This window comes from Heterodontus francisci, chromosome 12 (genome assembly GCF_036365525.1).
Source record: "Heterodontus francisci isolate sHetFra1 chromosome 12, sHetFra1.hap1, whole genome shotgun sequence".
Classification (NCBI taxonomy): domain Eukaryota; kingdom Metazoa; phylum Chordata; class Chondrichthyes; order Heterodontiformes; family Heterodontidae; genus Heterodontus; species Heterodontus francisci.
In genome coordinates, this window is record NC_090382.1 from 79,131,309 (window position 1) to 79,157,969 (window position 26,661).

Here is a 26,661-nt window from a genome sequence, read left to right on the forward strand (position 1 = left end):
CGAGAACTTCCTTGATCAGTATGCTCTCAGTCCAACTAGAAAAGAGGCATTGCTGGATCTGGTACTGGGAAATGATGTGAGCCAAGTGGACCAAGTGTCTGTCAGGGAGCACTTGGGTAAGAGTGATCATTGTATCATAAGGTTTAGACTAGTAATGCAGAAAAGCAAGGAACAAAATAAAGTGGAATGTCTAGCTTGGAAGAGGGCTAATTTCAATGCAATAACAAGGGTTCTAGCCAGGGTAGAATGAAACCAAAGACTGACAGGAAGAGCTGTATTGAAACAATGGGTTATCTTTAAGGAAGAGATGCTTCAGATACAGGCTAGGAACATTATAACAAGGTTGAAAGGTAGGGGTTCCAAAAAGAGGGCGATAGAGATGATGAAACAAAAAAAATGGTGTATGATGCATGTCAGGTGAACACATTGTGAGAACCAGGCCATATAGAGTAGGTTGAGAGGGGAGGTGAAGAGGAAAATAAGACTAGCAAAGAGAGAATATGAAAATAGAATGGCAGACAGCATAAAAAGGAACCTAAAGATCTTCGGCAGGTAAATAGTAAGTGAATAGTAAGAGGAGGAGTGGGGCCTATGAGGGACATTGAGGGTAATATATGCTTAGAGGCACAGGGCAAGGTTGATATACCTGATGAGTATTTTGTTTAGGCGTTCTCTTAGGAAATGGAGGCTAACAAAATATCTGTGGAGGCAGAGAGAGTAGAGACAATGGATAGGATAAAAATTGGGAGTAGGGAGGTACTATACTTAGGGTTGATGTCACCTGGTCTGGATGGCTTGCATCCCAGGTTGCTAAAGGAAGTGGGGATGAAGATAGCAGAAGAGCTTACCATAATCTTCCAGTCTTCCCTGGAAATGGGGGAGGTGCCAGAGGATTGGAGAGTGGCAAATGTGACACCCTTATTCAAGAAAGGGCGTAAGGACAGTTCTAGCAACTACAGACCAGTTAGTTTAACATCAGTGGTGGGTAAGGTTTTAGAAGCAATTGGGGAAAATATGAATGGATGCTTTGAGAGGTTTGAGTTAATTAAGGATAGCCAGCATGGATTTGTAAAAGGAAGATCATGCTTGACTAATTTAATTGAATTCTTTGAAGTAACAGAAGGTTGATGAAGGGAATGTGGTGGATTTTTTTTTTGGATTTTAAGAAAGCATTTGATAAGGTACCACAAAAGGCTGGCTAACAAAATTGAGGCTGATAGAATAAGAGGGTCAGTGTCCAATTGGATAAAAAAAAAATTGGCTTAAAGACAGAAAATAGCGAGTCATAGTAAATGGTTGCTTTTCAGTACGATCATGGCTGATCCTTGGCCTAAACTCCACTTGCTGACCTGCTCCCCATATCACTTGATTCCCCGAGAGACCAAAAATCTGTCTATCACAGCCTTCAGCAATATATTCAACAATGGAGTATCCGCAATGCTCTGGGGTAGACAATTTCAAAGATTCAAAACCCTTTGAATGAAGGAGTTTCTCCTTATCTTAGACCTAAATGATAGGCCCCTTACCCTGAGACTGTGCCCTAGATTCCCCAGCCAGAGGAAGCAACCTCAGTATCCACCCTGTCAAACCCCCCTCAGAATCTTGTATGTTTCAATGAGATCATGTGTCATTTTTCTAAACTCCAGAGAGTATAGACCCAATTTACTCAGCCTCTCATCATAAGACAACCCTCTCATCCCAAGAACTAATCTAGTAAACGTTCGCTGTACTGCCTCCACTGCAAGTATATCCGTCCTTAAATAAGGAGACCAAAACTGCGCACAGTATTCCAGGTGTGGTCTCTCCAAAGCCCTGTACATTTTTGATCTACAAAGGAGTCGAGGGTTCTTGGGGCTAGCAGGAAAGTGTTCAGGCCATGATCAGATCAGCCATGATCTTATTGAATGATGGAACATGCTTGAGGGGCTGAATGGCCTATTCCTGCTCCTATTATAATCTGTACAGTTGTCTTAAGAGGAGAGATTGCTGAAACTGGGTCTGTATTCTCTAGAGTTTCGAAGAATGAGAGGTGATCTCAGTGAAACTTACCAAATTCTTACAGGGCATGACTGGCTGGATGTAAGTAGGATGTTTCCTCTGGCTGGTGAGCCTAGAACAAGGGGCAGGCCATTTAAGACTGAGATGAGGAGGAATTTCTTTACTCGGAGGGTGGTGAATCTGTGGAATTCTCTACCCCAGAGGGCTGTGGAAACTCAATCATTGAGCATGTTTAAGACAAAAATCTATAGATTTCTGAATACTAACAACATCAAGGGGTATGGGGAAAATGGCATAGCAGTAGATGATCAGCATGATCTGTTTGTATGGTGGAGCAGGCTTGATTGGCTGAATGGCCCACTCCTATTTCCTATGCTCGTTTTGATCATTCCACCCAACCTCTCTTGATCTCTCTTTCTATGGCTTAGCATCTGCTTCCCTCTCTTCTATTCATGTAAGAACTGCTCTGGGTTTTTTTTTAACATTAAAGGCATTAAATATCAATATTGTAAATTGTTGTCATACATGCCTCAGAATGTGTATTGTTTTCTCCTCCTCGAAACTTGGTGTAAGGGTCACTGATTCTCCCCATACTTGTATTAATGTTGTATTGTCTGTGTTCACTAACTTGCCAGATTTGGTGACTGGAGAGTTGCCATCTTTTCCATATCCAACTAGGCTTTTTTTGCAGTTCCACTTTAACAACAGAATCCTGACTCTCCCACCATCAAACTTTATTCTTATGGTTTGATAAAGATCTCAAACACCCTTCTCAAGTTTTTGGTTTGGACAATCCTACCGATGTCTATAATACAGACTGTGCACTCTCCGCATCTTAAATGTGGAAAATGCCATTGCTTACACCTTTTGTGTATTTCCAGCATTTTATGTTTTTGTTGTAGATTTCAAGCATTCAGTTATTTTATTTTTATCATCTGTATATTAATGATTGAGGAAGCTCTGCACCTTTGCTAATTGTACTACAATGTTACTGCAAAATTGTCAAATATTTGTCATAAACATCATTTTTTAGCTGCAGACTAGAGACTTTGTTAACTTCGGCTTTGTAGTGTGAACAAGAAGTTTTTTCCCATAGAAGTTTGAATGCTTCGTGCTTTTATTGAAGCACAACTTAAGGAACTGGCTACAGTAATGAAAATAAAACATTAGAATTTAGGACTAATATCCCGTTTTCATCAGTTGCCTTGGGAGTTGGGAAGAAATTCCAGAATTCTATTTTTCATGTTGTAATGAAGTTATATATGTCCTTCAAGAGATTGACTGCAGTTGAGAAGTGTAAATGGCAGTGCAGATTATACATGGTCTGTTGGAAAAAGTAGGTTGGGTAGGCCAAATGTTTCTCCTCTACTTGTGTGTTTTTTAAGGAACCAAATAATACTCCTTCAAACTGAAGAATTCATTACAGAACTGGGGCTTGACATTTTGATAGCAGCAGGATTCATGTTTGTGAATTTTTAAAAAATACTGACTAGAGTTTGTGGTGATACATGAACTTGGCTATTTGGAACTTAATGTCTGGCTTAATGCTAATAAGAAAAAGTTGAGAATGTTTTTAAAAATAGAGAACTGGTGAATTTTTTTTTAAAAGCAGAGGTGGAAACCCGGGGTTACAGTTAAATAGGAATAGGGGTGATTCCAGGGTGTACAATGAATTGAATGAATGAAAATGGAAATTTGCTTCATCAACAAAAACTGTTAAGAAAATACAGGTATTTCTTTTGTTTTTGAACAAGTCTCAGAACTCAAACATTTTAAATTCACTATTTTTCAAAATATCTCCTAGAATTTTGTGTCTTGCCCAGTTGTAACTGGGGCAGATTGTTGCTGAAACTCCACTGTACTGTACATATTCTGCTCTGTGAAATATACCTTAATTTCTTTTTCAGATTCCTTAAGACCCGGATATGACCTCCTTTTTTGAATGGATTTATAATGGTTTCACTAATAGTTTCTGTAGTGCACTTCAGTTTCTAGGTAAGATTTCCTGTTTATATAAACTCTAAAATTCAGTTAAGTTGGTCAACTTTATGTTTCTATAGATATAGCTCTTGGGTTTAATGGGATCAAAGGGTATGGGGCGAAAGCCGGAACAGGCGACTGGGATGATCAGCCATGATAATGAATGGCAGAGCAGGCTCGAAGAGCCGAATGGCCTACTCCTGCTCCTATTTTCTGTGTTCCTATGTTTCACAGATAAAATAAAATGGGGTTATTAAAATGTTTTGCAATTATAATATTTATCATGTGGCCATGCATCCTCACTGATTTTTTTTCCTCACTGCCAACCCCTTCCTGAGTAATGTTCTCTGTTGTCCAAAATCGTGATTTAAATGCATGTCTTAAAAATGAAAAGATTGAGGTGAAGTCAGACACTCCATTAGCCTTTTTGATTGCTTTTTGTATCTATCTTTGTTTTTAACATGGTTTTTTAATGTGTGACATATCATTTTTTTCAGTATGTCCCCAACCTTTCAGCATGTAGGCACCTGGACACTCAGTCCTCTAGCATCTTCATAAATTCTCAATACTCTTGAGGGATAGCCAGAAATGTGTTTGAAAGTAATCTGAAAACAGAAACCCTCTCTGCTATTTCTAACTTTTTTTTGTTTTCTGTTCTCCGTATCTCTGACCTGCACTTGGTGCCCTTTGACAAGGAAGATCCCAAGGTGAACATCTAGATTAGCCTGTGTTCCCTTGTACACTTGAGTGTTATACAGTTCTGCCATCCCACTTAACAAGGTTCCTTGGCATGCTGAGGAGTATGGTGACAAGATCAGACAATTTCCTGTAGTCTTGTAACTGGGGAAGCGATAGTCCCATATTATTCCAGGATATATATTTAGTTGTCAAGAAGTGAAATGTTATTTCTTCCTGTTCTGTGTTGATTAGCCAACTAATTAATAGTTGTGATAAGGTAACATGCATAAGTGATTACATGACAAAAGTGGGTGGTAATGGGGCAAGTAAAGAAACAGTTGGGCCCAGAGGAGGTATAAATGCTTAAAACAAAGACATTTCCAGAAATTAGAACATTTTCAAAATGCCTCCTTTGAGGATTCCTCCAGAAGTAAGATACCTGTAGGTTATTCCAGTTCTATTATTAAGCATCGCTACAGATTACAATAAGCGCAATTACCAGTGTTCAACCCTGATCAGAAATCAGTTTTTAAAAGCTAAATGGTAATGGAATGTGGTCAAAGCAGTAAGTTATCCCAACTGGAACAAAAGCAGAATACTATGGATGATGGAAACCTGAAATAGAAAATGCTGGAAACACCCAATGTTCACTGTTCTATTGGGGAAACTGGTTGCAGCTCTGGTTTTACACCCTGCTTGATTTTATGCTCCATTGAAGCCAAGAGGGTGAGAAAGTATAACTGGGTAAGTAAAAAGAAAGAAAAGATGTGTCCAGAGGAGGTGTAAATGATTACAGTGAAAACATTTCCAAAACTTGCTGTCTGAGAAAATGAAAGCAGTGGTTATGGTCTAAAGTTGTTGCATTCAGTGCTGAGGCTGGAAGTCTGTAAAGTGCCTCAGCTGAGGTGCTGTTTCTCGAGCTTGTGTTGAGCTTCATCAGAACAGTGTAGGAGGCCAAGGACAGAGAGGTCAAGAGTGGGAATGGGATAGAGAGTTAAAGTGGCGAGAGACTGGAAGCACAGAATTGTGCTTGCAGACTGAATGGAGGTTCTCAGCAAATTGATTGCCTAATCTGCATTTGATCTCCCCAACATAGAGAACTGTGAACTTGTAAGTGAAAGTTTTGGAACTTTCTAATGTGATGGTGTTTGCGGTGAAGTCCTGTGACATTGATCACAAGTCGTGGGAGTCAGTTGCCAGCGTTCGCCAGAGCTGGCGGGCAGCCATAAAGGCGGGGCTAAAGTGTGGCGAGTCGAAGAGACTTAGCAGTTGGCAGGAAAAAAGACAGAGGCGCAAGGGGAGAGCCAACTGTGTAACAGCCCCAACAAACAAATTTTTCTGCAGCGCCTGTGGAAGAGCCTGTCACTCTAGAATTGGCCTTTATAGCCACTCCAGGCGCTGCTCCACACACCACTGACCACCTCCAGGCGCTTACCCATTGTCTCTCGAGATAAGGAGGCCAAAGAAAGAAGGTGTATGCGGCACAATTTATACTGTTGCATTGAAGTAACTGAAAAGGTGACTTGCTTTTGGGAATTTTCTTTTAATCAAAAAAAATCTCAAAGTAATACATAAAATCTCAAAGTAATACATAAATTGAACAGCTGTTTCTTGTAAGAGAAGCCAGAAAGGTAGTCAAACTGTTATTAAAAACATTCCGTTCTTGCTTGTCGATACAAGCAATAGTAAATAATTCTTGTTTTTTTAAATCAGAGATTCTAAACAATTGTTAACTTCAATTAAAAACATTTCATTGGCATTGACTATTGCTGAAAGAAAAAGAAAGACTTGCACTTATATAGCACCTTTCATGACCACCAGATGTCCCAAAGTGCTTTGCAGCCAATGAGGTACTTTTGAAGTGTAGCCACCGTTGTAATTTTGGAAATGCAGCAGCCAACTTGCCCACAGCAAACTCTCACAAACAGCAGTGTGATGGTGCCCAGGTAATCTGTTGTTGCGATGTTGATTGAGGGATAAATATTGGCCAGGACACTAGGGATAGCTCCCCTGCTCTTCAAAATAGTGCCTTGGGATCTTTTAAGTCCATTTGAGAGAGCAGACAGGGCCTTGTTAGCAGCACCCCCTTAGGACTGCGCTGGATTGTCAACCTAGATTTTTGTGCTCAAATTGTTGGGTGGAACCTGAACCCTGAACCTTGTGATTTAGAGACGTGAGTACTACCAACTGAGCCATGGCTAACACAGACTGGAGCAACATCATGGAAGATCCGCTATTTATAACACGTTTATACAAGTAACAGCGCACAGTGTATTCATAAACACATGGTGTGATCTGTAATATATGCAAATATTTGGCACCTGAGTAGAACTTCTGAAGCTAATATTTTCTCTGTCAGCAGAGAAATGGCTTTCATTTCCCCTGTCCTTTTTCCATTGATTATATTTTTTCAACAAATCAAATGGTTGTTCCCATTAGATTCATTTGGATCTACAGCCCTGTTAGTTTTATTTTTTCTGGGTGTTCTCTTAAAGTTTGACGCTCAATTTTTTTCCAGGTTATTTCATACACTGAAACCTGATTCATTTTGTACGTCATTGGAGTGGTGAGGGCAAGTAGAGGGTTTTGTTTTGTTGTCATGTTGCATCCAAATTTGTTAAACAACTTTATATACTGCAGATTGGGTGTGTCTGGTATTAACTCTGAGTGTAATGATAATTACTGCCAAATACTAATGATCCTGGTAGCAACAAGCTCTATAGAAACTATCATCTGGTGGTTTTCCGTTTCGTGTATGTGACCAATTTTTGAGTCTATTACAAGTACATCACTAATGTTTAATTATTTTCCCACTGCATATGCTTTTACCTGCATTTATGTGTTGGCAGATTTCCCCAGCTTTAAAGCTCCGTGGAAGAGCAATCATTTGTATAGATTGCATTTGAAATGTGCTGCTGAGCAATTCAGAATTTCTTTTAAGGCTGGCTGCTTATTGAGAAAGTTGATCTGACCAAGGCGCATAGCAAAACCTCTGGCTTTATATGCACTCCCTCTGTCACACACCTGGAGCTGTGCTGTTTGTACGGTAGTTGTGTGTACCAGTAGGTATGGGAATCTGAAGCGAAGTATGAACAAAGGCCATTTGGCCCGCCCATTGCGACTCATACCTGTGTTATCTAGCACATGCATTATAAAGGTACTTGTAATGAGGGTGTGGCTGTACAGGGCTAGGAACAAACAAAGATTTACCTCACCATGTACCATCCAAAAGGAATTACTCAGTCTGCTGTAAGGAAGAATGTTATGTCATTCAAGCAGCAAACGTATGTATGTGAAGCATGAAGGAAACCTATGATGTCAGGGAATTTGTAACTCTTGATTCAGAGCCCCTACATATTTAAAAAAAAAATACCTTTGTAACACCATGACACTGGCGAGTTTGTTTATCTGATGCCAATGTGACCACTGAAACTTTCAATTTGGAATGGCCTGGCATCTCTATATGTAAGTGCACTATTGTGAGTATGATTTCTTTCAAACAAGAAACACTGGTCTTCAAATAAATCACCTGCGAGAAGCACAGAGTGGAAGGCAGGAACTGATCTCAAAAAAGGAACCTCAACAGGCAAAATGGACGGAGCCCCGCCCCCCCCCCCCCTTCCAGTTGTACAATTTATTGGGGTCAGGGTGTTGAGTGAAAAGTGAAAAATACCTTTTTGTACAATGTGATCTTTCAAAGTAGAATTTCGTAGTGTGATGAAACAATCAAGTCGTCCATTAATCTGCACTATAGGCCTTATGTCAAAGAACAGTACAGCACAGGACCAGGCCATTTGGCCCTCCAAGCCTGCGCCGATCTTGATGCCTGTCTAAACTAAAACCTTCTGCACTTCCAGGGACTGTATCCCTCTATTCCCATCCTATTCATGTATTTGTCAAGATGCCTCTTAAACGTCGCTATCGTACCTGCTTCCACTACCTCCCCCGGCAGCAGATTCCAGGCACTCACCACCCTCTGTGTAAAAAAAAAAAAAAAAAAAAACCAGCCCCGCACATCCCCTCTAAACTTTGCCCCTCGCACCTTAAACCTATGTCCCCTAGAAACTGACTCTTCCACCCTGGGGAAAAGCTTCTGACTATCCACTCTGTCCTTGCCACTCATAACTTTGTCATCCTCTATCATGTCGCCCCTGCACCTCTGACGTTCCAGTGAAAACAATCCGAGTTTATGCAACCTCTCCTCATAGCTAATGCCCTCCAGACCAGGCAACATCCTGGTAAACCTCTTCTGTACCCTCTCCAAAGCCTCCACGTCGTTCTGGTAGTGTGGCGACCAGAATTGCACGCAATATTCTAAGTGTGGCCTAACTAAAGTTCTGTACAGCTGCAGCATAACTTGCCAATTTTTATATTCTGTGCCCCGACCGATGAAGGCAAGCATGCCAAATGCCGCCTTGACTATCTTATCCACCTGCGTTTCCACTTTGTGACCTGTGGACCTGTATGCCCAGATCTCTCTGCCTGTCAATACTCCTAAGGGTTCTGCCATTTACTGTATACTTCCCACCTGTATTAGTTCTTCCAAAATGTATTACCTCACATTTTTCTGTATTAAACTCCATCTGCCATTTCTCCGCCCAAGTCTCCAACCGATCTATATCCTGCTGTATCTTCTGACTATCCGCAACTCCAACAACCTTTGTGTCATTTGCAAACTTACTAATCAGACCAGCTACATTTTCCTCCAAATAGTTTATATATACTACAAACAGCAAAGGTCCCAGCACTGATCTCTGCGGAACACCACTAGTCACAGCCCTCCATTCAGAAAAGCACCCTTCCACTGCTACCCTCTGTCTTCTATGACCAAGCCAGTTCTGTATCCATCTTGCCAGCTCACCTCTGATCCCGTGTGACTTCATCTTTTGTACCAGTCTGCCATGAGGGACCTTGTCAAAGGCTTTACTGAAGTCCATATAGACAACATCCACTGCCCTTCCTTCATCAATCTTCGTCACTTCTTCAAAAAACTCAATCAAGTTAGTGAGACACGACCTCCCCTTCACAAAACCATGCTGCCTCTCGCTAATAAGTTTGTTTGTTTCCAAATGGGAGTAAGTCCTGTCCCAAAGAATCCTCTTGAATAATTTCCCTACCACTGACGTAAGGCTCACTGGCCTATAATTTCCTGGATTATCCTTGCTACCCTTCTTAAACAAAGGAACAATATTGCCAGTCTCCAGTCCTCTGGGACCTCACCTGCAGCCAATGAGGATACAAAGATTTCTGTCAAGGCCCCAGCAATTTCTTCCTTTGCCTCCCTCAGTATTCTGGGGTAGATCCCATCAGGCCCTGGGGACTTATCTACCTTAATGCTTTGCAAGACACCCAACACCTCCTCCTTTTTGATAACGACATGACCCAGACTATCTACACTCCCTTCCTTAGACTCATCATCCACCAAGTCCGTCTCATTGGTGAATACTGATGCAAAGTATTCATTTAGTACCTCGCCCGTTCCTCTGGCTCCACACATAGATTCCCTCCTCTGTCCTTGAGTGGGCCAACCCTTTCCCTGGTTACCCTCTTGCTCTTTATATACGTATAAAAAGCCTTGGGATTCTCCTTAATCCTGTTTGCCAATGACTTTTCATGACACCTTTTAGCCCTCCTGACTCCTTGCTTAAGTTCCTTCCTACTGTCTTTATATTCCTCAAGGGCTTCATCTGTTCCCAGCCTTCCAGCCCTTACGAATGCTTTCTTTTTCTTTTTGACGAGGCTCACAATATCCCGCGTTATCCAAGGTTCCTGAAACTTGCCAAACTTATCCTGCTTCCTCACAGGAACATGCTGGTCCTGGATTCTAATCAACTGACGTTTGAAAGACTCCCACATGTCAGATGTTGATTTACCCTCAAACAGCCGCCCCCAATCTAAATTCTTCAGTTCCTGCCTAATATTGTTATAATTAGCCTTCCCCCAATTTAGCACCTTCACCCGAGGACTACTCTTTTCCTTATCCACAAGTACCTTAAAACTTGTGGAATTATGGTCACTGTTCCCGAAATGCTCTCCTTCTGAAGCTTCGACTACCTGGCCGGGCTCATTCCCCAATACCAGGTCCAGTACGGCCCCATCCCTAGTTGGACTATCTACATACTGTTTCAAGAAGTCCTCCTGGATGCTCCTTACAAATTCTGCCCCATCCAAGCCCCTAGCACTAAGTGAGTCCCAGTCAATATAGGGGAAGTTAAAATCACCCACCACTACAACCCTGTTACCTTTACATCTTTCCAAAATCTGTCTACATATCTGCTCCTCTACCTCCCACTGGCTGTTAGGAGGCCTGTAGTAAACCCCCAACATCGTGACTGCACCCTTCCTATTCCTGAGCTCCACCCATATTGCCTCGCTGCATGACCCCTCCGAGGTGTCCTCCCGCAGTACAGCTGTGATATTCTCCTTAACCAGTAATGCAACTCCCCCACCCCTTTTACATCCTCCTCTATCCCGTCCGAAGCTTCTAAATCCTGGAACATTTAGCCGCCAATCCTGTCCGTCCCTCAACCGTGTCTGTAATAGCAACAACATCATCGTTCCAAGTACTAATCCAAGCTCTATGTTCATCTGCCTTACCTGTTATACTTCTCGCATTGAAACAAATGCACTTCAGACCACCAGTCCCGCTGTGCTCAGCAACATCTCCCTGCCTGCTGTTCCTCTTAGTCTTACTGGCCTTATTTACTAGTTCCCCCTCATTTATTTCACCTGCTGTCCTACTGCTCTGGTTCCCACCCACCCCCCCGCCACACTAGTTTAAACCCTCCCGAGTGACGCTAGCAAACCTCGCAGCCAGGATATTTGTGCCCCTCCAGTTTAGATGCAACCCGTCCTTCTTATACAGGTCCCACCTGTCCCTGAAGAGATCCCAATGATCCAGATATCTGAAACCCTCCCTTCTACACCAGCTGTTCAGCCACGTGTTTAGCTGCACTGTCTTCCTATTTCTAGCCTCACTGGCACGTGGCACGGGTGTAAATCCCGAGATTACAACCCTAGATGTCTTGTCTTTTAACTTTCTACCTAACTCCCTAAACTCCCCCTGCAGGACCTCGTCACTCTTCCTGCCTATGTCGTTGGTACCGATGTGTACCACAACCTCTGGCTGTTCACCCTCCCCCTTCAGAATGCCCCCTGTCCGTTCAGAGACATCCTTGACCCTGGCACCAGGGAGGCAACATACCATCCTGGAATCTCTTTCACGTCCACAGAAGTGCCTATCTGTGCCCCTGACTATAGAGTCCCCTATAACTATTGCTCATCTTGAGCCTTTCTGTTTTTGGTAACTATTCAGCCAAATATTTTGTTTTTGACATTTTTGGAATCAATGAAATGGAGACATCTGTTGCTACATAGTTTTCACTTACTCAGTGTATGATTTTATTTATTGTTGAAATACTTGTTTATTTGTTCCAGGACTGTACAAGAAATCGGGAAAGTTAGTATTTCTAGGACTGGACAATGCTGGAAAGACTACACTGTTGCACATGCTCAAAGATGATAGACTGGCACAACATGTGCCAACGCTACATCCAAGTAAGTTGTGTAGTCATCAAAGATTCATTCTTCTTAGGATTATGATTGTAAGGAACCATTAATTTATAATTTTGTGTTTTTTTTTTAATGCTCTTCAAGTTGTGAGATAGCCATACGGAATGGAATGGGTAATCAGTGTCAATATTGAGCATTCCAGGTAAAGTGTATCAGGGTTAGATGCAGATTAAAGTTTCAATTGCATCGCTCTAGCAATATGCTTTAGCCCTAACCTCAGAAGGTTATCTCAAATGAAACAATGTCAGTTTTTCTATTCCTATCAATTATCCAAGTATGAATGCAATTGCTGATTTCTGCTCTATTATGTGCTGTTTTCAGTTATACATCCATGCCTATAAGAAGCTGGATCAAATCTATCTAGTTTTGTTTCCCTTGGGGTTTGTGCAGATTTTGAAAGAGGAGGCCTTCAGTCCCTCAATCTAGGCTAACATCTATCTGGTTTGGGAAGTGATAGGGTGGTGCAGTGACTGACAACATTATACAGTCTATAGGAAGTTTTATGTTGATTGTAATATATTTTCATGAAAATTAAATGGGATGGAATACTGTGAGGGGAAGTTTAAAAAGTAATAATTAAATCATTGGTTTCCAAGGATGTCATTAGCCACACCCATATCATAATTAATGAATACATTAAAGTTACTCTACAACATCTGTTTGTATATGAAGAAAAGACTTAACATTTACATACTCCCTTATTATGTGGCCCAGAAAAACTCAAAGCACCTCTGATGTAATGAATTACTTGAAAGGACAGTCACTGTTATGTAGGCAAATGTGTTAGATAATTTACACACAGCAAGATCTCAAACAGCAATGAGATGAGTGACCATTTTACTTGTTGATGGTGTTGGGACTAAGATACTAGGCAAATTCCTTTTTCTTCTTTCAGTGATGCCATGGATCTTGAATTTTGCCATGGAAAAAGTAGATGGCACGTCCTTGTAACATCTCATCCAAATGACAAGACCTCCGGTAATGCAGCATTCACTCAATAATGCTGTGTGCTGTCAGTGTAGATGATGGACGTGCCCTGCAAGGGTACTTGAACCGAAACCCTCTGTCCCAGAGCTGAGAATGATTCTAACTAGGCCAAGGTTAAAGCTGATGTTTAACTGAAATCATTAAATTAGACAATATAGGGCAGCTGAAAAGGGTATGTTATGTGCCTGTGATATTCTACACACTAAGTTCCTGGTCTTAGTTTTGCTGTTTGGGGCAAGGGAGGACACTGAGTAGTGGTTGTGCACTTTGAAACGGGCCTAGATCAACAAGCAGGTGATTCCAGGTGTCTTGTACATGCCTAAATGGTCTACTCTGGCTCCTATTTCTTATGTTCTTATAGTTTTGGGTGTAAGGGACATGGGGGATAGTATGGGAAGGTAGAGTTGAGGTAGATTAGACATGAGATTGTTGAATGGCAGAGCAGGCTGGAACGGCCAAATGGTCTACTCCAGCTCCTAAATCTTATGTTCTTATGCACTTTGTGGATGGTTGAAAAAAAACTGAAGCCTGGGAGTGGGCCATTTTCCAAACTCTGGATTGCTGGATGGCCTGGACAACCTTAACCTTGGGGTGTAGTTTGTTCACTAAGGAGAATTTTATTCTACTGATTTGCTTCTTCAATTCTGTACAGTATTTCAGATAATAATTCTGGTCGGCGCAGTGGTTAGCACCGCAGCCTCACAGCTCCAGCGACCCGGGTTCGATTCTGGGTACTGCCTGTGCGGAGTTTGCAAGTTCTCCCTGTGACCGCGTGGGTTTTCGCCGGGTGCTCCGGTTTCCTCCCACAGCCAAAGACTTGCAGGTTGATAGGTAAATTGGCCATCATAAATTGCCCTTAGTATAGGTAGGTGGTAGGGAAATTGAGGGAAGGTGGGGATGTGGTAGGAATATGGGATTAGTGTAGAATTAGTATAAATGGGTGGTTGATGGTTGGCACAGACTCGGTGGGCCGAAGGGCCTGTTTCAGTGCTGTATCTCTAAATAAAAAAATAATAATATTTATATTGCTACTGGTAGCACTCTGTAATTTCTTGATACTGCGTTGTGTTCTACTTTACAACTGCTGGCTAGTGACAGTAGATATTTTGTATAGAATTCCATTATTCCCACTCCCCCATGTCACATTAGAACTGAACTGTGCTGTCCAGACATGTCACTGGAGCAGAAGTTTCTGAATTTCCTGGGTTTTCTTCCTTGGAATGTATTTGCATGCATCAATCTGTTCTTAGTCTCTGTCTTCTGTTCGTTCGTTTTATTGTCTGCTTTTCCTACTGCTAGTCTGAAATACCTAAAGTCAAACACGTTCTTTCTGCAGAATTCCCCTGTTGTTCTTCAATGGTGTCATGACTAGGGAGTGAGAATCTCTGACTTTAGCTACCAATGATACTTATTCAGTACCTCAGTGGAAAAGAAGTGCTTGATATAATTGCAGAAGGACTTTTGCATAAATGGCCAATCTGCCTTCACTTTTGTCTATCTGCATGAGTATTAACACATTGCTTCCTGCAGTGCCTCAGTGTGCTAATTTTGTGAATTCTGGTTAGTGCTTGATTCCCCATAGTAAATGTTGAGAGTAATACCCCTGGAGAATTTATCCCATATCTTGAGTGTTTTCCCTTCTTTATCACCAATGCGAGAAAAACATTCAGAAATAACTCACATTTTTGATGCCTTAATACATCCATGTACAATGTCTCTCAATTTAAATTTTGTTTAGTTTTTCTACCCAATCATTTCCTGTAGGATGTGGGTCCATGGACACTGGTGGCACTCCAGCACTTTGCTTGATTGTGAACCTGGACAGTAATTAGGAGAACATTCCCATTCCTATTCTTGTCCAAATTCCATGCATGCATTTCCAACAGAGGCCACTGGGTGGCAATTTGAACAGTCTGCTTTACTTTGGGGAGACTAAAGATTGGGGGTGTTCCGCAAAGCAGTCACCCATTCAGTCCTCAAGCATGATCCCAAGCTACCTGTCATTTTAATTCTCCACCTTGCTCTCAAGCTGACCTGTCTGTTGTCTGCTTCCTGCAGTGTTCTGATGAAGCTCAATGTAAGCTCGAAGAACAGTACCTCATCTTTCAATTAGGCACTTGACAGCCTTCTGGGCTCAACATTGAGTTTAACAATTTCAGACCACAATCTCTGCCCCCTTGTTTTCTTTTCTTTGCACGTTTCAGTTTTCCTCTTGTTTTTTCTTTCGGGTGGCAGCATACCTACTCTAAGCACGTCTTTTGTTTCTTTCTTGCCCCATCATCACTCCCTTTGGCCCTGCACAACTAACTCTTTTGTCATTCAATCTCTGCTGTCTGCCACACAATCACTTTTATTCTTTTTCCCACCCTCTCCCATTTCACCTGTTTAAAACCTATTACGTTTCAAACTTTTCCTAGTTCTGATGAAAGGTCATCAACCTGAAACGTTAACTCTGCTTCTATCTCCACAGATGCTGCCAGACCTGTTGAGCATTTCCAGCATTTTCTGTCTTAAGATGGTTCTATGTTTAATCTAATCAGCAGAATAATACTAAAATAAAAGCAAAATACTGCGGATGCTGGAAATCTGAAATAAAAACAAGAAATGCTGGAACCACTCAGCAGGTCTGGCAGCATCTGTGAAAAGAGAAGCAGAGTTAACGTTTCGGGTCAGTGACCCTTCTTCGGAACTGACAAATATTAGAAAAGTCACAGGTTATAAGTAGGTGAGGTGGGGGTGGGGCAAGAGATAACAAAGGAGGTCGAGATTGGACCAGGCCACATAGCTGACCAAAAGGTCACGGAGCAAAGGCAAACAATATGTTAATGGCGTGTTGAAAGACAAAGCATTAGTACAGATTAGGTGTTAATACACTGAATATTGAACAGCAGCAAGTGCAAACCTGAAAAAAAACAGTGGGTAAGCAAACTGAACAAACTAAGATGAAATGAAATAAATGCAAAAAAAAAATTGTAAAAAATGTAAAAAAAGGAAGAAAAAATAACTAAAAATGAAAGTAAAATGGGGGGCTGTCATGCTCTGAAATTATTGAACTCAATGTTCAGTCTGGCAGGCTGTAGTGTGCCTAATTGGTAGATGAGATGCTGTTCCTCGAGCTTGCGTTGATGTTCACTGGAATACTGCAGCAATCCCAGGACAGAGATGTGAGCATGAGAGCAGGGTGGAGTGTTGAAATGGCAAGCAGAAGCAGCGATTTACTTGTACTTCTTTCAATGTAGTATACTGTATTCGCTGCTCACAGTGTGGTCTCCTCTACATTGGGGAGACCAAGCACAGACTGGGTGACCGCTTTGCAGAACATCTCCGCTCAGTCCGCAAGCAGGACCCTGAGCTTCCGGTTGCTTGCCATTTCAACACTCCACCCTGCTCTCATGCTCACATCTCTGTCCTGGGATTGCTGCAGTATTCCAGTGAACATCAACGCAAGCTCGAGGAACAGCATCTCATCTACCAATTAGGCACACTACAGCCTGCCAGACTGAACATTGAGTTCAATAATTTCAGAGCATGACAGCCCCCCATTTTACTTTCATTTTTAGTTATTTTTTCTTCCTTTTTTTACATTTTTTACAATCTTTTTTTTTGCATTTATTTCATTTCATCTTAGTTTGTTCAGTTTGCTTACCCACTGTTTTTTTTCAGGTTTGCACTTGCTGCTGTTCAATATTCAGTGTATTAACACCTAATCTGTACTAATGCTTTGTCTTTCAACACGCCATTAACATATTGTTTGCCTTTGCTCCGTGACCTTTTGGTCAGCTATGTGGCCTGGTCCAATCTCGACCTCCTTTGTTATCTCTTGCCCCACCCCCACCTCACCTACTTATAACCTGTGACTTTTCTAATATTTGTCAGTTCCGAAGAAGGGTCACTGACCCGAAACGTTAACTCTGCTTCTCTTTTCACAGATGCTGCCAGACCTGCTGAGTGGTTCCAGCATTTCTTGTTTTTATTACAGCAGAATAATACGTTGTGTATTACATGTATAACGCTCCTGTTCTTATAAAACAGCATAATAATTGATGCCATGAGCAACACCACAGGAGATCTGCTAGCATCCTATATTAAAACATTTCTGCAAGCAATGATATAGGAGATAAAGAAACATTCTCAAAAGTACGAACGCTACTTCGAATTGTAATTTACTCCAATTTTGTGTGCACTTCCATGTTTAGTTACTGAAGTTTTAAACATATTGTACAACTATTGCTAAAAGTTATTAAATATTCCAGTTAATAAGTAGTGAAAAATTCCAGATAAAGTAACCAACTCATTGTTTCTACCATAGCCTCAGAAGAGCTGACGATTGCTGGGATGACTTTTACTACTTTTGACCTGGGTGGCCATGCACAAGGTACAGATCTGTTCTTAATGGCTTCTTAAAAGATTTTTTTTTTAAATCATTGAATCTGTTATGGTGCCTTCAATTATTTTCTCTTATACTTTCTCCAAAGCCCGCAGAGTCTGGAAAAACTACCTCCCTGCTATCAATGCTATTGTCTTCCTGGTTGATTGTGCAGACTGTGAGCGTCTGGCAGAATCTAAAGCAGAGCTTGATGTAAGTAAACCTTTAGTTAGAATATCTCCAGGTCACCCAGAGTACAAATATTTTTAACTGTATACAAGATTCTCCAAAGAATTAGAATGTGATAAAATGGATTTAAGGCTTTCAGCTCCAGGTATATTTGGTAACTGAACACTGAGCGTAACTTCTATCGCATAATCAGGGCGGCGCAGTGCTTAGCACCGCAGCCTCACAGCTCCAGGGACCTGGGTTCGATTCTGGGTACTGCCTGTGCGGAGTTTGCAAGTTCTCCCTGTGACCGTGTGGGTTTTCACCGGGTACTCCGGTTTCCTCCCACAGCCAAAGACTTGCAGGTGATAGGTAAATTGGCCATTGTAAGTTGCCCCTAGTGTGGGTAGGTGGTAGGGGATATGGGATTACTGTAGGGTTAATATAAATGGGTGGTTGTTGGTCGGCACAGACTCGGTGGGCCGAAGAGCCTGTTGCAGTGCTGTATCTCTAAATAAAATAAATAAAAAGTACATAAATACTTTTTTTCCTTTATTCTCTTACCTTTCTCATTCTAAAGGTAGAAATCAATCAGGTTGAAGTTATTTTTCGATGGGCAGTAACGCGCTCCACTGCCCTCACCCAAGTAACCTTTCTTTCTCTCTGATACTGAGCAGTGAGTTCAGATGGGGAATTTGACTTGAGGCATCAGCAAGCCTCAACCAATCCTCATCCAAGTATGCGAAACTTTCAGCCGAAAGTGACAAGGAGTGGGAAACTTGGAGTGATTTCCACCCCGCCTGGGACCTGGACGTTTGTGAGGACAGCGTGAAACAGGCTGATATGCTCGAACAGGTTGATGTTAAGAAGGAGGATGTGCTGGAAATTTTGAAAGACATGAGGATAGATAAGTCCCCAGGGCCAGACGGGATATACCCAAGGTTATTACGGGAAGCGAGGGAAGAGATTGCCGCGCCTTTGGCGATGATCTTTGCTGTATCCTATATGTCCACTGTCCACTGGAGTAGTACCAGATGATTGGAGGGTGGCAAATGTTATTCCCTTGTTCAAGAAAGGGAATAGGGATAACCCTGGGAATTACAGACCAGTCGGTCTTACGTCGGTGGTGGGCAAATTATTGGAGAGGATTCTGAGAGACAGGATTTATGATTATTTGGAAAAGCATAGTTTGATTAGAGATAGTCAGCATGGCTTTGTGAGGGGCAGGTCATGCCTCACAAGCCTTATTGAATTCTTTGAGGATGTGACAAAACACATTGATGAAGGAAAAGCAGTGGATGTGGTGTATATGGATTTTAGCAAGGCGTTTGATAAGGTTCCCCATGGTAGGCTCATTCAGAAAGTAAGGAGGCATGGGATACAGGGAAATTTGGCTGTCTGGATACAGAATTGGCTGGCCCATAGAAGACAGAGGATGGTAGTAGATGGAAAGTATTCAGCCTGGAGCTTGGTGACCAGTGGTGTTCCGCAGGGATCTGTTCTGGGACCTCTGCTGTTTGTGATTTTTAGAAATGAGAGGAGTTATAGGGAGGTAGTCACACCTCAGGTAAAAGAAGTAGGTAGATGGGTTACCGTCAGGGGAAGGAGAGGGAACCAGCAGGCAGTGCAGGGATCCCCTGTGGCCGTTTCCCTCAACAACAGGTATACCGTTTTGTATGCTGTTGGGGGGGGACGACTTACCAGGGGTAAGCAATGGGGTACAGGTCTCTGGCACAGAGTCTGTCCCTGTTGCTCAGAAGGGAAGGGGGAAGAGGAGCAGAGCATTAGTCATTGGGGACTCCATAGTTAGGGGAACAGATAGGAGGTTCTGTGGGAACGAGAGAGACTCATGGTTGGTGTGTTGCCTCCCAGGTGCCAGGGTTCGTGATGTCTCGGATCGTGTTTTTGGGGTCCTTAAGGGGGAGGGGGAGCAGCCCCAAGTCGTGGTCCACATAGGCACCAACGACATAGGTAGGAAGAGAGATGGGGATTTAAGGCAGAAATTCAGGGAGCTAGGGTGGAAGCTTAGAGCGAGAACAAACAGAGTTGTTATCTCTGGGTTGTTGCCCGTGCCACGTGCTAGCGAAGCGAGGAATAGGGAGAGAGAGGAGTTGAACACGTGGCTGCAGGGATGGTGTAGGAGGGAGGGTTTTGGTTTCCTGGATAATTGGGGCTCTTTCTGGGGTAGGTGGGACCTCTACAAACAGGATGGTCTTCACCTGAACCAGAGGGGTACCAATATCCTGGGGGGGAGATTTGCTAGTGCTCTTCGGGGGGGTTTAAACTAATTCAGCAAGGGGATGGGAACCTAAATTGTAGTTCCAGTGTACAGGATGTTGAGAGTAGTGAGGTCAGGGATAAGGTTACAAGGACACAAGAGGGCACTGGCAAGCAAGAACTTGGTTTAAAGTGTGTCTACTTCAATGCCAGGAGCATCCGGAATAAGGTGGGTGAGCTTGCAGCATGGGTTGGTACCTGGGATCTCGATGTTGTGGCCATTTTGGAGACATGGGTAGAGCAGGGACAGGAATGGATGTTGTAGGTTCCGGGATTTAGATGTTTCAGTAAGAACAGAGAAGATGGTAAAAGAGGGGTGGGGTGTGGCATTGTTAATCAAGGAGAGTATTACGGCGGCAGAAAGGACGTTTGAGGACTCGTCTACTGAGGTAGTATGGGCCGAGGTTAGAAACAGGAGAGGAGAGGTCACCCTGTTGGGAGTTTTCTATAGACCTCCGAATAGTTCCAGAGATGTAGAGGAAAGGATAGCGAAGATGATTCTCGACAGGAGCGAGAGTAACAGGGTAGTTGTTATGGGGGACTTTAACTTTCCAAATATTGACTGGAAATACTATAGTTCGAGTACTTTAGATAGGTCAGTTTTTGTCCAGTGTGTGCAGGAGGGTTTTCTGACACAGTATGTAGACAGGCCAACCAGGGGCGATGCCACATTGGATTTGGTACTGGGTAATGAACCCGGCCAGGTGTTGGATTTGGATGTAAGTGAGCACTTTGGTGATGGTGATCACAATTCGGTTAGGTTTACCTTAGCGATGGGCAGGGACAGGTATATACCGCAGGGCAAGAATTATAGCTGGGGGAAAGGGAATTATGATGCGATTAGGCAAGATTTAGGATGTGTAGGATGGGGAAGGAAACTGCAGGGGATGGGCACATTCGAAATGTGGAGCTTATTCAGGGAGCAGCTACTGCGTGTCCTTGATAGGTATGTACCTGTCAGGCAGGGAGGAAGTTGTCGAGCGAGGGAGCCATGGTTTACTAAAGAAGTTGAAGCGCTTGTCAAGAGGAAGAAGAAGGCTTATGTTAGGATGAGACGTGAAGGCTCAGTTAGGGCGCTTGAGAGTTACAAGCTAGCCAGGAAGGATCTGAAGGGAGAGCCAAGAAGAGCGAGGAGAGGACACGAGAAGTCATTGGTGGATAGGATCAAGGAAAACCCTAAGGCTTTCTATAGGTATATCAGGAATAAAAGAATGACTAGAGTTAGATTAGGGCCAATCAAGGATAGTAGTGGGAAGTTGTGTGTGGAATCGGAGGAGATAGGGGAAGCGTTAAATGAATATTTGTCGTCAGTATTTACAGTAGAGAAAGAAAATGTTGTCGAGGAGAATACTGAGATACAGACTACTAGGCTAGATGGGATTGAGGTTCACAAGGAAGAGGTGTTAGCAATTTTGGAAAGTGTGAAAATAGATAAGTCCCCTGGGCCAGATGGGATTTATCCTAGGATTCTCTGGGAAGCCAAGGAGAAGATTGCAGAGCCTTTGACCTTGATCTTTATGTCGTCATTGTCGACAGGAATAGTGCCGGAAGACTGGAGGATAGCAAATGTCCCCTTGTTCAAGAAGGGGAGTAGAGACAGCCCTGGTAATTATAGACCTGTGAGCCTTACTTCGGTTGTGGGTAAAATGTTGGAAAAGGTTGTAAGAGATAGGATTTATAATCATCTTGAAAAGAATAAGTTCATTAGAGATAGTCAGCACGGTTTTGTGAAGGTTAGGTCGTGCCTCACAAACCTTATTGAGTTTTTTGAGAAGGTGACCAAACAGGTGGATGAGGGTAAAGCCGTGGATGTGGTCTATATGGATTTCAGTAAGGCGTTTGATAAGGTTCCCCACGGTAGGCTATTGCAGAAAATACAGAAGTATGGGATTGAAGGTGATTTAGTGCTTTGGATCAGAAATTGGCTAGCTGAAAGAAGACAGGGTGGTGGTTGATGGCAAATGTTCATTCTGGAGTTTAGTTACTAGTGGTGTACCGCAAGGATCTGTTTTGGGGCCACTGCTGTTTGTCATTTTTATAAATGACCTGGATGAGGGTGTAGAAGGGCGGGTTAGTAAATTTGCGGATGACACGAAGGTCGGTGGAGTTGTGGATAGTGCCGAAGGATGTTGTAGGGTACAGAGGGACATAGATAGGCTGCAGAGCTGGGCTGAGAGATGGCAAATGGAGTTTAATGCGGAAAAGTGTGAGGTGATTCACTTTGGAAGGAGTAACAGGAATGCAGAGTACTGGGTTAATGGGAAGATTCTTGGTAGTGTAGATGAGCAGAGAGATCTTGGTGTCCAGGTACATAAATCCCTGAAAGTTGCTACCCAGGTTAATAGGGCTGTTAAGAAGGCATATGGTGTGTCAGCTTTTATTAGTACGGGGATCGAGTTTCGGAGCCACGATGTCATGCTGCAGCTGTACAAAATTCTGGTGTGGCCGCACCTGGAGTATTGTGTTCAGTTCTGGTCACCACATTATAGGAAGGATGTGGAAGCTTTGGAAAGGGTGCAGAGGAGATTTACTAGGATGTTGCCTGGTATGGAGGGAAGGTCTTACGAGGAAAGGCTGAGGGACTTGAGGTTGTTTTCGTTAGAGAGAAGGAGGAGGAGAGGTGACTTAATAGAGACACATAAGATAATCAGAGGGTTAGATAGGGTGGATAGTGAGAGTCTTTTTCCTCGGATGGTGATGGCAAACACGAGGGGACATAACTTTAAGTTGAGGGGTGATAGATATAGGACAGATGTCAGAGGTAGTTTCTTTACTCAGAGTAGTAGGGGTGTGGAACGCCCTGCCTGCAACAGTAGTAGACTCGCCAACTTTAAGGGCATTTAAGTGGTCATTGGATAGACACATGGATGAAAATGGAATAGTGTAGGTCAGATGGTTTCACAGGTCGGCGCAACATCGAGGGCCAAAGGGCCTGTACTGCGCTGTAATGTTCTATGTTCTATGACTTGGATGAGGAAATGGAAGGCTGGGTTAGTAAGTTTGCCGATGACACAAAGGTTGCTAGAGTTGTGGATAGTGTGGAGGGCTGTTGTAGATTGCAACGGGACATTGACTGGATGCAGAGCTGGGCTGAGAAGTGGCAGATGGAGTTCAACCTGGAAAAGTGTGAACTGATTCATTTTGGAAGGTCGAATTTGAATGCAGAATACAGGCTTAAAGACAGGATTCTTGGCAGTGTGGAGGAACAGAGGGATCTTGGGGTCCACGTCCATAGATCTCTCAAAGTTGCCACCCAAGTTGATAGGGTTGTTAAGATGGTGTATGGGGTGTTGGCTTTCATTAACAGGGGGATTGAGTTTAAGAGCTGCGAGGTTATGCTGCAGCTCTTTAAAGCCCTGGTTAGACCACACTTGGAATATTGTGTTCAGTTCTGGTCGCCTCATTATAGGAAGGATGTGGAAGCTTTAGAGAGGGTGCAGAGGAGATTTACCAGGACGCTGCCTGGACTGGAGGGCATGTCTTATGAAGAAAGGTTGAGGGAGCTAGGGCTTTTCTCATTGGAGCGAAGAAGGATGTGAGAGGTGACTTGATAGAGGTGTACAAGATGATGAGAGGCATAGATAGAGTGGATAGCCAGAGACTTTTTCCCAGGGCGGAAAGGGCTATCACCAGGGGGCATAATTTTAAGGTGATTGGAGGAAGGTTTAGGGGAGATGTCAGAGGTAGGTTCTTTACACAGAGAGTGGTGGGTGCGTGGAATGCACTGCCAGCGGTGGTAGTAGAAGCAGATACATTGGGACATTTAAGCGACTCTTGGATAGGTACATGGATGATAGTAGAATGAAGGGTATGTAGGTAGTTTGATCTTCGAGTAGGTTAAAGGGTAGGCACAACATCGTGGGCCGAAGGGGCTGTACTGTTCTATGTTCTATTGAAACTGGATTTGGTTCTCCCTTGCCTCTCCTGCTCGGATTAACTAACTCAACCCAAACCAATGATCAGTCAGAGGGCATACCACTGAGTGAGCTGGCAACAGAGTGAAAACAGCACATCTAAAATGGGAATTTGGCTGAAGTAGGAATATGGAGTAGGATGGGAAGGGGGAACAGAATAGTTCAAGTGTTATTAGGTAAAGAATATAAAGTTAAAACTTAACTAACTTAATATTCATAGTAAGAATGGCAACATAGGAAGTTTTTTTTTAGAATTTGGAAATTTTCAGCAGCAGACAGTGACTCCAACATTTCTAATTGGCAAGCGTCTCCAACTGAAATCAGTTGAGCTCTCGATCTCAAAGCTTCTTGCAGAGTTGGAGACAAACTGACACATGAGAGAGAGCATTTCTGAAGTAAGGGTTTGAGGGTAGACATCCTACAGAGAGGTAGGCAGCTGACCGTGGTAGAGGATGGAATAGTGACTATCCACAGGTCAGAGATAGGCTAGAATGGGAATGCCAAGAGTAAATTATCCTACAATAAATTTGAAGTACTGGTTTCCTGTTGGTAGAATGAACATCCTGCAAGGTCATGAAACAGCACCAAAAAGCATGAGATGACTCGAGGCTGGGGGTTCAGCAATTCAATTAAAAATGCTGAAGTAATAGAAGACCTGATAATCACAGGTGGGGGAGGATGCATTTTGCTGTCCAGACTCTGTTCCAGATACTTTGTCACCTGGAATAAGAACAACTTGGATAAGATGATAAAAGGGGAAGGAGAACAGCTCAGTTATTGTGGTCTATGTGGAGCCAGCAATATATGAAAACCCTGAAATCATGCAAAATTGCTGAAGTTTAGGAGGAGGGCTTCAAGGGTAGGAATCTCTGGATTATTTCCCCAGCACCATGCTATAACAGGGAAGAATAGCAATAATAGGGAGCTCAACACATGGCTAAAAGGGTGGTGTCAGGAAGAAGCTTCCGCTTGACGGGACATTCACCATTTGAGGGAAATATGGGACGTATTCACAAGGATGGGCTACATTGGAATCGGAAGAAGGCTGATGCACTGGTGAAATGGGGAGTGACAAGTCATTTAAACGCTGAAGGAAGGGAGAACAGGAAAATAAAAGTAATGTGAATGAGCAAGTAGAGAAGATAGAATTAGCCGAGGTTGGTGTATAAATGAGGAGTTTAGCAAAAGAAAAGCAGAACGGAGGAGAAATAAAGTTTAGGAGGAAAAATAAATCAATCAATTATCAGTCTGAGATAAAGGAACAAGGCATTAGCTTGGCAAAATAAATCGAGGGAAAAGGAGTAGCGATATTACATGTTATTGCAATGTTGTGTGTTTGGGAAATAAACTGGGAATTAGAAGCAGTTAAATCTCAAGAACATCTAGATTTCATAGCCCGTAGGCTACAAACTGGATAGGTGTGGCAAATTAATAGAGTATTTTTAGGAGGGACAGAATGGGTCAGAAAGGAGGAAGAATGGCAATATCGAGGAAGGAAGAAACATGCTGTGGAGCAGACTGGTGTCCAAAAAGAGGTTCAGACAGTGTTTGTATGATTAGAGATCAAAGACATAAAAAGGTGATATATTTGTGAGATAATACTGCATGTCTGCTAGTTGAGGAAGAGAAATGGAAATCTAAGACCAATCAGGATGATGAGTCGGAATAACAAAATAATTTTTATAGGAGATTTTAATTAACCACCTGTTGATTGGAACTGGGAAAGAGTAAACAGAGAAAAGGGAATGGAATTTCTAAAATCTGTGCAGGACTCCTTTTTCAGACAGGATGTTCATGCCTACAAGGGGGAGCAATGTTACTAGATCTAGTTTTAAGTATGAAAATTGATAATGTCGATTTATTTAAATGTAGGTGATGACCTTCAGAGCAATGACCACAATAAAGTCCAAAAGGAAGAAATGAGTTCAAAACAAAGGCACAAGTTTGGAATGGAGCATATTTTAAAAAGATGAGGAGTGAGCTAGCTGAAAGACAATTAATTGGCACATAGATCAACAATGGGATTTTTTTGAAAGAAAATTGTAATGGTGTAGAATGGCATCTTTTATATTCCATTTAAAAATGAGGCTAGTTCAAGTTTTGAATGTCAGATAATAAAAGTAAAAAGTAACTAAAATTGAAGAGGGCATATCCAATTTGTATAGCATGATGAAAATGATTAGCCAAAATAACACATGAGAAGAGAGAGATAAGGAAGCAAGGTGAGAATCTCAACATTTTTCTTTCGAAAGAAAAGTATTCTGGAAATATATCAGTAAAAAGAATTATTAAATGTGAGATGGACTCAGGAGACGGTCATAATTTAGTAATGGATAAATGGAAATTGGCAGGGATATGTAGCAGTACTTCATATCTATGTTTATAAAACAGAAGGGTATCGAAAAGGAGATAAATCCTGAATTGGTTGAAAGCAAGGTGATAAATAAATAAAAGGAAAATATTAGAGCAATTGGTTAAGCTAAAGGAAGATAAAGTGCCAGGATGTAACTGAGTACATCCAAAGACCTTGAGGGAAACATAGAGAATAAATAACAAAGGCCCTTGAAATTGTATTTCACGGTTCTATTGAGAGTGATCGAGTGAGAACATTCAATATAACTGTTTACATAGGCAGTTTCAGTGGTGAATACTGGCGCATAAGTATTAGGAAAAATTGTGGCAACAGGAACTGTTTGTGGCACACAAGATTTTTGATATGTA

At 42.4% G+C, this 26,661-nt stretch overlaps 1 protein-coding gene across 2 annotated transcripts in view; it reads left to right on the top strand.

Moving 5' to 3' along the window:
- Positions 1-26,661, top strand: part of sar1b (secretion associated, Ras related GTPase 1B) — a 46,901-nt gene that overhangs the window by 16,158 nt on the left and 4,082 nt on the right. For both annotated transcript variants that reach the window (XM_068043708.1, XM_068043707.1), the window contains 4 exons: positions 3,906-3,993; positions 12,094-12,213; positions 17,525-17,590; positions 17,691-17,794. In XM_068043708.1, the coding sequence (XP_067899809.1) occupies positions 3,924-3,993; positions 12,094-12,213; positions 17,525-17,590; positions 17,691-17,794 (360 nt within the window). In that variant the 5' untranslated portion in view covers positions 3,906-3,923. The remainder of the gene's footprint in view (positions 1-3,905; positions 3,994-12,093; positions 12,214-17,524; positions 17,591-17,690; positions 17,795-26,661) is intronic.